Raw genomic sequence first — 14,221 nt, 5'->3', positions numbered from 1 at the left:
CTATAGTCTGCTAGTTGAATGGGGCCAGTGTTCTGGTAACTAGCAATGTTAATTAATAGTCCAGACTAAATTTGTGGGAATTTGCAGAGCTTTTCAAAATCTTTTCAGGTTATAGGCCTCATAAGCTGCAGAAATGGAGTAAGTTCTGAACTTACAGAAGCAGAGAGGTCTCAAAACATGGTAACCTCACAGGTCTGCCAATGAAATGTTAGTGTTCCAGCAGAAACTGATGTTCTTGTAGAAGTGTAGAAAGCTTTGGGGTTTAGACTGAGGTGATTGGACGATCACTGCTGATTTTGCAGGAGAGACTTTAAAGTTGCTCCAGACCTGGATGGACTCTGTGCCTTTTTTTTTAAAGATTTATTTTTATGTGTATGAGTACACTGCTATTGTACAGATGGCCGTGAGCCATCATGTAGCTGCTGGGCATTGAACTCAGAACACCCCGCTTGCTTGGCCCCACTCGCTGGCGTAATACATTGTAGCTGTCTTCAGATGCACCAGAAGAGGGTGTCAGATCTCATTACAGGTGGTTGTGAGCCACCATGTGGTTGCTGGAATCAGGACCTTCTGAAGAGCAGTCAGTGCTCTTACCCGCTGAGCCATCTCGCCAGCCCCGCCTTTTTTTTTTTAATAATTTAATTTAATTTTTTATGCATTCACTTTGTATCTCACTCACTGCCCCCTCCCAGTCACCCCTTCCCACAATCCTTCCCCCATACCCCCCACCCCCCACTTCTCCTGTAAGAGGGTGGAACCCCCTGGATATCCGCCAACCCTGATAATTCAAGTCTCTGAGAGGCTAGGCTCTTCTCTCCCATTGAGTCCTTTTGTAAGGCACTGGTGCAGATCAGATGCAAAGTTGAGTGAGATACAGCCCTACACATGATTCATTTGCTCTGTTCAGAGCCTGGATATAACCTCAGGGCTAGAATGTCTCCTATGTACTAGTAACTGCTTTGCAGGGGTTTTATTAATTCCCATCCTTTGCCAGCATTGGCCCTCCTGGTTAGAGTTTGAGTGTTTTAAGGAGGTAATTTTAAATCGTCAGTTCATGGATCTAGTCAGCTCACCTTTTAGCCCCAGGCACTATGGGCCCTTGAGCTGCTCCATACTGAATGGTGTAGGTCTTTCTACCTTTTATCTGATCCTCCTGTCCATTTGTTTTGTTTGAACAATCATAAATTTAAAAAAAAAAAAAAAAAAAGCTCAGCTTTTTGGATCAACTCTAAAGTGGGACAAGAGGTTTCAAACTTCCTTCTAATCCCCAGGTTTTTTTCTTTTTCTTTTTTGTTTTTGTGTCACCACACTGTCAAAGTGGGGTTCAGGGCTTATCCGGTAAGCTTGGAGAGCCAACCACCTGGTTGACTGTGTGTGACTGGTAAGGAATGGAAACTGCAGCCTTTAAAACTGTTACATAAAATATTTATTTCTGGTATACTGTGTACTGTGGTCCTCTTTGGACCAGGGAAGGTAGCATAATTACTGTCCCTCTGCCCCACGCCATCCATCCTTAGTTCTCTAGCTTCTCGGTAGAAATTGAGGTTGTCTGGGCCTTGTGAAAGGCAGTTTTTGCATAGTTCATTCAGTATTGTTCCAAGCCAGTAACACATCACTGAACAAATTGGACCCTTGCATATGCTAATCCCGCTCTTACAAAAGCTCTTTGTAAGGTGTTCTGCTTTGGCCTGAGGGGAGATGGGAATTGAAGGGATGGGCAGGTCATGTCATGTGACCCCAAAATAACTAAAATGCTTGTTTTCTTTGGGTCAACAGTTCATACTCAGCACGTGCTGATAAAAGTCTCCTGTATGGTTTGTGGCACAGTGTAGTCCAAGTTCTCGCTTTTGTGTAAGAGCTGCTTTGGCTGTTGAAGGTTCACAACTAGCTAAGGTTTCTTCTTTGGATATTAAATTTCAGTGGTATTGGCTAACAATGCCAAATCGTATTTTCAGCAGTAAATGAAAAGAAGTTAAAAATCCTTTATTATTGTATGGGAAATGTGATTTGCCATTTAGGAACTATTATTACTCCCACCTGCATCTTTGGTGCCTTTTTAGAGAGGCACATAGTGACTTCCAGCCATAATATGTGCCTAATAAAGTGATCAGGAATTACTAAAAGGCTGTTAATATTCCTCACCAAAAGTTGCAGTGAAAATGAGTAAAAACACATCTACATGCAATCAGCAAGTACTATTTTTCCAACACTAAACAGAAGCACAGTTTGAGTATATAGGGCCTCAAGGATCTATCAGGGTTTAAACAGTTAGGTAAGTGTAAAGTCAGGTTTCTTTAGAAGCTCTGTCTAAATGTTTGCCACAAGGTCTTAAGACTTGGGATATAAAAGGGATGCAAGATTATTGGTGTGTCCAGTCTCTAAAACAGTTCTTCCAGGCTGGGTTTCCTTGCATACAAAGAGGCCTAGGAAGAAACCTTTATTAGTACTTTTTTTGTCTTGCAGAGTAATTCCCTCTTGGTTCCAGACAGCCTAAGAGGCACAGATAAACGCAGAAATGGTCCAGAGTTTTCCAATGACTTGAAAAAAAGGAAGGTGGATGATAAGGATAACTATGTAAGTGAATAAAGGACTTTCCCATAATAATTATTTCCTTACTGCTTTCCCTATGAGCCTGCATCCAAGTGTAATGTTAAAGTGAAATAACTTTCTCATATTATAAAACAGGTAAGTTCCTACACTGGAGGATGTTTCCCATCAGGGCTGTATATTACATTACACTTCATTTGGGCTTAGATTTTTCTAAGTTAGTTACTCACAAAGGGAACTTGAGAGTATCAGGTTAGTTGTATGAGGCAATAGTCCAGTACCTGGAGGCTGAAGCAGGAGGATTATAATAACAAGGCCAAATTGGGCTATATATAGAGAGAGAACTTGTCTTAAATCAAAATTTGCAGAGATAGCTCTATGGTAGAGTACTTTTAACATATGCTAGTCCTTGGATTTGATCCCCAACATGGTAAAACACATAGACACAACAAAACAAACAAAAACCAAACAAAACTGTAACATCACACTGACTTAAGCCACTTGCCTGTTGGCCTTGAAGGAAAGATCTACTTTGGAGCTGTGGGGAAATGAAGACACAAGGCTTCTGTTTCTTGCTGGCTTGCCTAAGCCTTCAGCTAATAACATTTGTGTGCTGGGATTAGTGCCAGGAACCCTGTGCTCTGACACAGATTATTTCATTTAGTTCTTACTAAAACTTGCCAACTTGGGTATCATCTTCATTTCATAGCTAACGAAACTTGCCCAGAGCTTGTGTTTCAGCAGAGGTCATGGGTTAGTAGCACTCTGGAAGCACCTTATTCCAAAGCCATGCTGTACTGTAGCCCTGAACCTATTTTTAGAATTGGCATTTCTCTAGAGGTCCTAGATCAGTTCACAGTTTATATCATGATTTTATAAACATCTTAAAAACCAAGGTCATTGGTTCTCCAGTTTAACCCAAGCCCTTTAAATATCCTTCTGCCACTATGTGTTGCTCAGAGCTGCATGTGTTTGCTTTCATTTGGAATGTTCAGTGTCAGCAATCAAGAAGGTCTATGATGTTCAGAAGGTGGATCATTTGCTGATACCTGGTTCTGTGTTATTAGTTTCTCTTCGAGGCTTCTATATTTAATTCAGCAACAAGGAACCTAGAATCATTATCTTTGCTTGGCCTGATGTTGTTCTGGTACCAATGTCTTGTCTCCTTACAAAAGTGGGATTGGGGTGATACAATGAGATTATATTGGAACATGTGAGAGGCAAAACCTAAGACCAGAACTCTGACAGACGTTTACCTTATTGTACTGGTTTGTATTTGCAGAAGGGCCCAATACAAAGCTCTATTTCAGTTGTTGAAAATAAGAATGATTCACTTCAGAACACCATGGGAGGGGTTAGAGTGTGCTGGAAATGAGGATCTAAAAAACAACACAAAACTCTTAGACAGAATGAAGTTTTCTACAGCAGAGTAAAATGAATTCTGTTTACCACAACCTCTTACATGTTTATGAAGAAATATAAAAATATAAAAAGATAGGAATGTTAATTATCCTACTTTGGTCATTGAAAGGAAAGGTTTTTTTCTAAATAAAAAATGAGTGCCATGGTAGTAAATTCTTTGCTATAGTTAATCCATTTCGCTTTTGTACTGTGAACATTTTAATAATTCTTTTCCTACAAGAGAGCCCTTCTAGTTTATTGTTCACCATTTCTACTCTTGACAGCTAGGAACATTTGTGCTTTTCTTTGACACTAGGAGAAGATAATATTTTTAAATTTTTTTCAATGAAAATATTTTAGTAAATTTTTAACTTGGATGCTTCAGACTTCAGCATGGCTGTCAGTTTGTGTTGCTGGTAAACTCCATAGTACTTTCGTATTGGACTAGGCGTGCTGCTTGGCTCTGAAAGCTAATACTACCCCCAGTGACATACTTTGTCCAGTAAACCCAAACTTATCAAATATAGCCACCAACTAGGAGCCAGGTGTTCTGAGCCTATAGAGGATACTTATTTATACCACACTAAGAAAATAGAAATTTTCAAACTTTTATATGGAAGTAAACTCATATTTAACTGAGCAGCTTTTCTGAATGCAGTGTAACCCTGGAATTTCCTGTGATTAGACAACTTTATAGTTAATTGAAAAGATAGTAAAGACTCCTATGCTGGACAGCAGTGCCCTCGTCTGTTTTCTTTCCATCTCTCAATATCATAGGTTAAAGAGCCTTAACTTTTTTTACTCCCATATGGTGCCTGAATCTACATGTGGATACATGAAGTTGACATTGTGTCTTTGATAGCACTCCAATTTTTTTGTTTGTTTGTTTGTTTTAAAGAGGCAAGAGTCTTGCCAGTTTCCCATAGTCCATCTACCTAGAATGCCCAGTGATTTCCTGTCTTTGTCTCCTGAGAACTGGAGTTACAGGTACCCTCTGAGCCTATATTCTGCGATTCTGTGAATTCTGGGGTTTTGAACTCCAGTCCTCATACACAGCAAGTACTTTAGCCATTGAATTAAATCTCTTAAGCCACCTGCTTCCCCAGTTTTCCAAGACAGAACATCTTATATAGTAGACAGACAGGCTTCAACTTACTTTGCAACCAAGTATGACCTTGACTTGAACTTTCATGACTTGAGTACTGCACAGCACTACATCTGATATTGTATAGTTCTGGGGATCAAATCCAGGGCTTGTCCATAGGAGACACTCTGAACTGGGCTGCCAAAAGTTTATTCTTTACTTGTAATAGATCTTCATTTTCTGCTATAATTAGTGACCTCATGGGAAAGTGGTATAAGTTAATTTATCTATATTGTTATGACTTGTCTGTGAGCCCCATACTGACTAGTTGTGTGTCTTCAAGTATAAAAGCAATGATATGTTATTCTTTACTTTGAAATCAAGTGGACTGAATTCTAATATAAAGGTATACAAATTCTTATTCTAAGAAAGATAGTGTCATTGCAGATATCAAGCCCTTAGAGTGTATGTTTTATGAGCAAATTGAGACTAGGCAGCTGGCTTGTATTACAGCAACATTCAGCTGGAGCTCATTGTACCTTAGGTTATAGGAGGAGGGGGAAAGGTGGTGGTAAATGCCTATAGATTGAAAGGGAGCAAGCATGTTTAGTTTGTCTGCTGCCGAGAACTATTGAAAGAAATTGAACAGTTCAAAACCTGTTCTTAGCCTTTACTAAACAAAATTAATTTTTTTCTAGGACAGTGATGGGGACAAGAGTGATGACAACTTAGTTGTGGATGTGTCTAATGAGGTAACAGTGTTTTTCATGAAGGATTCTCTTTAATAGTGTTGAGAAAAGTCCAGTTGTAAGTGAATGGAATTGAGTCACAGTTGTTTGCGTCTTACACCTTCATGTATCAAGAAGTTAATGGATGCTTATAAATGGCTAGTCATAACCTAACTAAAACTGTAATTTCCCTTTTAAAACATGAGGTTTGGGAATTTAGTTCAGTTCAAGAGTGTTTGTCTACCATTGACACCAACTGTGTTTGACTCTGGCCCACTGGAAAGAAAAATCTGTTTCCTAAGTCATTTTTAACTTCTGTGGAGGATGTCTGGCTAGAGGATGCACCTGGGTATTGGGAGGGAGATGATTGTTTTCCTTATGATATGGTCCTGGGTGTTTTATAAATACCATTTTGTTCATTTAGTGAGCATTACACGCCTCAAATCTAAAAGATTTTCATTATCTTCCTTTAGTTGAGAGTATGAAAAAGTATGTTCATTCTGAGCTAAAACATGTCACCTTGTTATTGTGTGTTGAGGACCCTTCTTCTCCACATGCAAGCCCTACACACTCACCCCGGGAAAACGGAATTGACAAAAACCGTCTGCTCAAGAAAGATGCTTCAGGTAGCCCGGCATCCACAGCCTCCTCTGGAAGTTCCTCTTCCCTGAAATCCAAAGAAGTGAGCCTGGTAGGTAGGAGCTGCTGAAGTGTATTAAGTGGGGATTTTGCTGCTTAAAGTTTTTGTGTTCAAGTGTTGAAATACTTGCTGTCCTATTTACTGTTCACCTTTACCTCATTTGTCGCTCAGACCACAATTAGAGTGGGTGTGTAAGTTTCTGCGTGCATCTCGTTTTTCTTCTTAGATATGGTCATGACTCAGCTCTGTGACACATAACAGGTGGTGTGAATAATTGTTATAAGGAATCTTGATTTTGCTAAGCTACTCTTTATGCGATAAACTGAGCCATTGCGCATATTATATCAGAATTGGCATGCACACAGGAGGCTTCGGATCTCCCAAGGATAGATACATCATAGCCCACTCATGTGGTCCTTTAGCCACTGAACACATCTTGTATAACTTCGGATGGTAGCGCTTGCCTGTAGAGCCTATATTTGGGAGGATCTGGCAGGAAGGAAGCGCTTGAGATAGAAGTTAAGTCTATCTTACATTGTGAGACTACCTCAAAGCTAATCTTTACATTGGTGGCCTCAAGGTTATTACTTTATGCAAGTAGAGGAAAGCTAAGTCAGAGGAACTTGTTGAGAACATTCTATCAAATCCTAAGCCAGAGCTGGGGTTTTGGCTCACTCTGTTTTCTACACTCTGGTCCTTCTTGAACACTGTTCTAGGAACACAGGAGTTGAGAGACAAAAGAAGATACCTTTTTTCTCGAGTTACTCTCTCAAGTTATAAAGGTTGCGGGCAGGTGATAAGTCTCCTATTTGCACTGGTGGGTCTTCATTAGCTAGGGAGCCATAGGGATGTGTAGGGCCTGTGTATAAATGGTGTGAGACAGGTAATTCTGGATCCTTATCTCTGAACTGTTGGTTTGCTTCTAAAATAATTGGTAGTTCCACGGTCTGACACCATCAGTCTGAATCCCCAAAAGGTGAGGCAGAGAAAAAGGGTTCCACTTTAGAGATTTGGAGTCCAGGTATGCCCTTCGAAGTGACTTGGAAAGAATCTGTGTGTGGTCATCTTTCTAACACGGTAAAGACCCAGAGTTCACAAGCTTCATGGAAAATTCTTTTTAAAATATAATTTGTGTAGGATCATGCTCTGTGTGTCTCCGGCTCGAGTTTTAATCTGGCAGGAAGAGGAAAGGTCAACATTTCTCACTCACAAGTTAATGCTGTCGACATTGTGTGGATTTATGAAAATTGGCTAGGGAGTAACTAGAAGGTGCCCAGTGCCCCAGCTGCTGTTGTGATAAATTGTGTAATATGGCTTGGATTAAAAATAATACTCATTTAATTTGTTTAATGATACCAGCATGAAAAAGCCAATACGCCTGTTCTGAAATCCAGCACACCAACGCCTCGGAGTGACATGCCAACCCCGGGCACCAGCGCTACTCCAGGCCTCCGTCCAGGTCTAGGCAAGCCTCCAGCCATGGAACCCCTTGTCAACCAAGCAGGTCAGCACCCCTTCCCCGACTGCTTTGTTTCTTCTATCCCAGCTTGGTGTGCTGTCTGCTAATCCTGACAGTTTGCCCCTGAATGTGAAGCACTTAGAGCTGTCCTCTTGTCTGAAAAGGCATGGTAACAAACATGGTTGTCCTGGATTTCAGCAGCTGCAGTTAGTCTCCAACTGTTTACATTCAGCTTCTCTTTTATTTCAAAATCGTTCAAATCCTAATGATTGCAGTAAAGTTTCTGATAATTACTCCAGACATAATCTTACAAATCTGTCATTGTATGTCTGACTGATGTTGCTAATATTAAGCCCCTTGTCAACCAACCATCAACCAACCAAAGTGGCTGATTTTATAGTCAGAGAATGCATTGTGCTGCCTATAGGTGGCTGGGTATTGTTTGTTGTTTTATCTTGTTTTGTTTTGTTTTGTTTTGTTTTGCTACATCTTCAGCAGTCAGGAAGTTGGGAGGGTTTTGCTGATACTCTAGCCCACGAGGTCACTCATAACTTTGAATTTGATCTTCCTCACTGGACAAGCTAAAAAGTAGCAGCCTGAGTCCAGGGGAATTAGGCACCAGAATGCCCTTCCTAAAGCCTTGCTCTGGTTTGCGTAAATCCAGGATTTGGTTTTCATTTGGAATTGGTACCAGGGAGTGGAAAGTTCGGACTCAAGGAGAAATCTTGGATTTTATCCAGAAAATCTTCTTTTGAGATTAAGTCAGGTAAACATGCAGAACCTGTGCCTTGGCTTGCCCTTTGTGAATTGGGTGCAAAGATGTCGATTAATCCTGGCTTCCTGGTGCGGCTGCTTTGCCAATGAGGAAACATGGGGGTTGTGCTTTCTGTCCTTGAGGAATGGACCTTGTGTCTAGATTGGGGATCATGATTGATATCCCCTGAAACCCTGCCCATCATTATAACTAATGACTAGAATCATTGGTCAGGTTTGGCATGATAGTCAGTCTCATCATACATGGCATGTTTCTTTGCAGCAGCTGGCCTGAGGACGCCCCTGGCGGTGCCTGGCCCATACCCTGCCCCCTTTGGCATGGTGCCCCATGCGGGCATGAACGGAGAGCTGACCAGCCCTGGCGCTGCCTATGCAGGTCTACACAGCATGTCTCCACAGATGAGTGCTGCAGCTGCTGCAGCTGCTGCTGCTGTGGTGGCCTATGGGCGCTCCCCAATGGTAGGTCATGTGCTTGGGTGTGCCCTAGGGACTAGGCCACCTAAAGGTTGAGGGGCCCAAGATGTGTAGTACTCAGGCAGTTGAGTTTCTGTATATACAAACTTGGATGAAAGGCATAGAGTTGCATCCTAGGTGATTTGGTCTACGATATATACCCTCACTGCCTTGAATGGGAAACACCCAACAACATGCTTGAAAACAGACACCAAAGACAATTCTCAATGCTCAAGCCACATATTTACCTTCTTGTCAGTATACTGGCTATTAAGCTAGAGCAAATGTCTTTTGTTTCATTGTATCGGTAGATGAAAGTGGCAGTGTTTAGAGGTCCTTGGATGGATAGTTTCAGAATAGCTCATCAAACGTGAATTTTTTTTAATCTGAAAATACTGAAGTGACTATAGTCATGTATTTTTGAGCTGTTTTCCTCAAAAATTTGAGAAGCCATAGCCTTTTCTTTTCATGCCTATTATGTTCTTTAAAGTGAATATGCTGACTTATGTAAAAGAAGAGAATTTTGTATGCCTTGGACAGATTTTAAAACCATTGTGCCAGTCTTTCCATGTTGCCCTATCTTTTGCCACTCAAATGGCCTAGTTATTTACCTAAAATACAGAATTGCATTTGAAAGGAAAAATTACACAAGTCAAAGGAGTAAAGTACAACTCACAGCAAATCTATAAGCCATTTGAAATATATCATTGACAGTTTTTCTTTTCCTTCACCTCCTTGAGTAGATTGCCCCTTGTTAAAGTGTTAAAGTGGCTAATTGTTTTTATGGTGCACAAACAGGGATAGCATAGAGTTTGTAACTACTGACCTTGATGCAGCAGTTTTGGTTACTGTGGTGTGGGGCGGTGCTCTTGTCATTTGAGGATAATAGCCTGTTATACTGCAGCATTCCAAAGTGCTCTAACTGTCCCCAAGGAAGAAAAGAATGAAATAGCCCATGGTATTAGCGCTAGACTAGTTAGTATCCTCTTTGTACTTGCTTGATGAGGCAGGACAGCTAATGTCTATGGAAAATGTTTATCCTGGAAAGCTGGTACCTGGATTATACCTCCTCCCCACATCACAAAAAGGAAATGTCTTTGTAGTGTTTTAGATGTGGTTACCACATTGTACCTTTTCTTTGGAAAAACACCAGTCCATATTTCTGTGCCCACTGAACATTGCTTAGGGGGTATATGGATTTCTTATATGAACTAAATGTCCACAGACTGTCCACCTTGCATAAACTGAGTCTGCCATGCTTTACTTTTATTTCCAGGTTGGTTTTGATCCTCCTCCTCACATGAGAGTACCTTCTATTCCCCCCAACCTGGCAGGAATACCTGGCGGGAAACCGTAAGTGCCTTTATTCCTTGGTTTTGGTCTGTTTCAGAGGTGGTAGTGTCAGCAGTGTGGAATCCCCAAGGGAAGAAACCTTTGGATGTTTCCAAGGAGACTTTTGAGGAGTGCTACCACTTTTCTATAAATGGGTAACTTGTAGGTGTCATGCCTCTATCTTCTCCATGTGTGTGAGCTCCTGAGCTCATGTAGTTAGTTATTTTTGAAGAGAAGCTACAAAATGACAGGTAGGAGGGAAGGACGACAGGTAGGAGGGAAGAGCTGGAGAAGCTCTTTTGCAGCAAGCTGCTGTCTTGAGGTGTGGCTGGGAGAAAGCTGCCACATATTATACACAGGTAAACTGTCAGAAACTCTTGAAGTCACAGAGAATTAAAACTACTATCTCTTTACCCAGAACAGTACAACATTTTCCATGTTTTGGTAGAATAAGTTATTTGGTTGGTTTGTCTTGTGGAACACCCATGTCCCAGTTTTGCTGGGTACTTTACTTTGCCATATAACACTTACTAAGAAGCACAGCTTACTTATGGGGAAACAAGGGACTTAAGTTAAAGGATACAAAAGCATCCAGAGTGTGGAAACACTCTGTTGTTTTATTCTGACTTACCAAAGAAACAAATGAAAAGTCACTTCCTTTTAGTATAAGTTATTAGAATCATTATTTCAAAGAGTTACTGATTTTTTCAAGTTTTATACAAAGCAGAATTAAAATATAAAAGTCAAGTCAATCTGTGTGTGGGGGATGGTGTTGTATGGCTGGGGGCATTATGAAGTGTTGACTTTCCAAATGAGAGGTTCTACAGGGCATGCCTCAGGCCTCCATTTAGTCTTTATCTCAACATACCTAATGTTGACCATATTTCTTCTTTTTTTTTTAAACCGGTGGTTCTCAACCTTTCTTTTTTTTATTGGATATTTTACGTATCTAATTTTAAATGTTATCCCCTTTCCCAGTTTCCTCTCTGGAACCCTACTATCCCATCCCCCTCCCCTGATTCTATGAGGGTGCTCCCCCTCCCACCCAGTCACTTACCACCCTGGCATTCCTCTGAAGACCAAGGGCCTGTGCTCCTTTTGATGCAGACAATTAGACCATATTTCTTAAAGTCTGTATATGCATGTGTTTGTGTGCATGTGGTTATAGATGTTCTGTGCACCTAAGCATGCACACACAGGCATGATTTGAAGCAAAACATAGTGATATTCTGATAGGCACTGCTAAGTCTTTCCTTGGCTTGTGACTATCTTGTATTTTTGTGTTTAAAGCTGCGCTAACACTAGTCTTAGTGATTCATGCTGTAGGCCCTGCACTCAGGGGGATTGCAACTTGGGATATTAGACTATATGCCACAACACTGTTTTAACACCACCACCACCACCAAAAGTCCCTACAACTATAATTTAACATAATGTGCATAGAAACAAAGGCTATAGTAGCAAATTGTTAAGACTTAACGTGTGCATTGATATCTGGATCTGAACTGCCACTACTAACTTGTATGTGGAGATGAGGTAAGCTGCAGTATGTGAGGAATACAGGATTAAGTGATAGTTCAGAATCAGTGAATTTCCCCATTACTAGGTTCTGGTTATGTAGTCTTATTGCTAATATTAACCCATTAGTTTGTGTGAGTAAATATGTACCATTTATTTCCTCTGTGCTTCTCAGAGATTTATAGTGATGCATATAGTCAGAGTGATATTTCTGAAACAGGGTAATTTATTTGGAGAAAAACCACAAATTCTAAGTACTATTTGTTATAAGAGTCAGTAGTTTTGAAATGACTGTCAGCTGTGTAAAGCTGTTAGTGACAGACTGTGGCAAATGTTTGCAGGCCACCCTTTGATAGAACTGATTGAACAAAGAGTAGTGGTTATGCAAATAAGCCTGAGAAAGAGCAGCTGAAGGAACTTTTGGGAGGCCTGCTGGAGGTGGGATAGGTGTCTATGGCTTCAAGATGTGTCCTGTATTTGAGAACAAAGAACTCTTCTCCAGGAGGAGGCTTCTCTCTGTGTTTCCTACTTTGAAGGCCTGGTAGTGTGGCCACTAAAAGAACCAACTACAATTCCACTTGTGCTAATTTATGTATAGGCAGAGCAGTAGGTGATAGGGAAGCACACACGTGAACAAAATTGGGATGGGAAAAATCTCCTTAGAAGGGAACATACACAATGCTGAAGCCCATGTGGGAAGCATTAGGTCAACCAGGATCCATTGATAGGGACAGCCAGATCATACAGAGGGAAAGAAGTAAAGGACTCATGTACACATGGATGAATGCCTCCACAGAATGATCTCTAGGTTCAGCTGGGCTGGACAGACATTCACATCTGTGGTATAAATGTTTATGTCTATATCAAGTTGGTTATGTAACCTCTCCATGCAACAGCATACCTCTGAACAGATATGTCCAAGGACAGGCAACTTGCAAATGTAAAACTCTTCAGGCCCTTGAGCAGTAATTGAACTCTTCATTCCTACCCGCAGAGGCCACACTGTGCTGCTAAAGGGACATCCTCTTGATATTTGTAGGCTCAGTAGCAAAATACAGCATTTTATCCATTGCTTTAGTCTTTCCTTGTAGGGCACAGTTTGAGGCCACCACATCTGCTCATCAAGTTTCTAGGCACTGTCACTTCCTCCTTGTGCCTCTTGCATTGAGGCCTATTGCCTGGCTAGACGGGACCTGAATAGGAGCTCACAGCTCAGGAAATATGTGATGGGGAAGAGGCATTTGTCCTCTGCTCTTTGAGAATCTCTCCATGGTCTTGGGGCAGTCTTAATGCTATCACTCCTTAATACAGATCCTCATGCAGTGGTGACCCCTAAACATAAAATTATTTTTGTTCCTACTTAACTAATTTTGCTGCTGTGACAATTATAATGGATCTGTGGCTTCTGATGAACTTAGATGACCTCTCTGAAAGGGTCATTGAACCCCCAAAGGGGTTGCAAGCCACATGTTGAGAACCACTGTCATAGGGACTAAACTGACAGGACAGATTGACAGAAATCACATAAATTGTATTAGTAAGTTTTTATGTATAGTTGCGATTCCTCATAAGATACTAAGCTTGCAAAGAAAATCGAGGCAGAGAACTCATACAAGAACACTTGTACAAAATGGAATGATGACAAGAGACAGTTTAGACTCAAGGCAGGGAGTTGTAGCTGTGATGTGTTGGGAAATGAATGGAAGAAAAGTGTTGGTTATTTTGATCTAGGGTTTCTAGACGTTGGTGATAAGCTGCAGGGTAGTAAGTTTAAGGACTTGGTTTTATGGGAGGTGGGACAGAAAGTCTCTCAAACTCATATGCCAATGAAGCAGAATTTAGGTGGTGTCTTAGTTTGCTTTCCATTTCTGTGGTAAACACCATGACCAAAAGTAGCTTGGAGAGGAAAGAGGAAAATGTTCATTGAACTTATATTTCCAAGTAAACAGCTTATCATTAAGGAAAATCTGGGCAGGAACCTGGAGCAGGAACAGAGGAGAAATCATGGAGGAATGCTGTTTACTTGCTCGCTCCTCAGGCTTATGTTCAGCTTGCTTTTTTACACCTCCCAAGGATGATGTGGATTTGGAAATGCTTGGGATTAGGCAGCGGTGGGGTGCTTACCTAAACCTTAGCTCTGTTAAAGACTACATTGCTTGCTCCCTTGGATACTGTGCTCATGGAGCTTCCGCAGATATATTTTTATAGACGTGTGTATTCTGGTGGCCCTCTGTTAGGTCTGTGACCTATACATTGTCCTTGAATTATAGTCATGTGAGCAAGTC

The 14,221-nt window shown here is 41.0% G+C and overlaps 1 protein-coding gene across 7 annotated transcripts in view; it reads left to right on the top strand.

Annotated features, from left to right (window-relative positions):
* Tle1 (TLE family member 1, transcriptional corepressor) overlaps positions 1–14,221 on the top strand; it is a 90,723-nt gene that overhangs the window by 60,771 nt on the left and 15,731 nt on the right. For 4 of the 7 annotated variants that reach the window (XM_031377673.1, XM_031377675.1, XM_031377678.1 and 1 more), the window contains 6 exons: positions 2,464–2,574; positions 5,731–5,784; positions 6,299–6,451; positions 7,760–7,904; positions 8,896–9,092; positions 10,363–10,439. In XM_031377673.1, coding sequence (XP_031233533.1) covers positions 2,464–2,574; positions 5,731–5,784; positions 6,299–6,451; positions 7,760–7,904; positions 8,896–9,092; positions 10,363–10,439 — 737 coding nt within the window. The remainder of the gene's footprint in view (positions 1–2,463; positions 2,575–5,730; positions 5,785–6,298; positions 6,452–7,759; positions 7,905–8,895; positions 9,093–10,362; positions 10,440–14,221) is intronic. The other 3 variants (XM_031377679.1, XM_031377674.1, XM_031377676.1) reach the window with 1 other exon arrangement.

Source organism: Mastomys coucha, unplaced genomic scaffold (assembly GCF_008632895.1).
Source record: "Mastomys coucha isolate ucsf_1 unplaced genomic scaffold, UCSF_Mcou_1 pScaffold18, whole genome shotgun sequence".
Classification (NCBI taxonomy): domain Eukaryota; kingdom Metazoa; phylum Chordata; class Mammalia; order Rodentia; family Muridae; genus Mastomys; species Mastomys coucha.
Note: the sequence above shows the minus strand (reverse complement) of the source record. Positions and strands in the feature narration are given on the sequence as shown.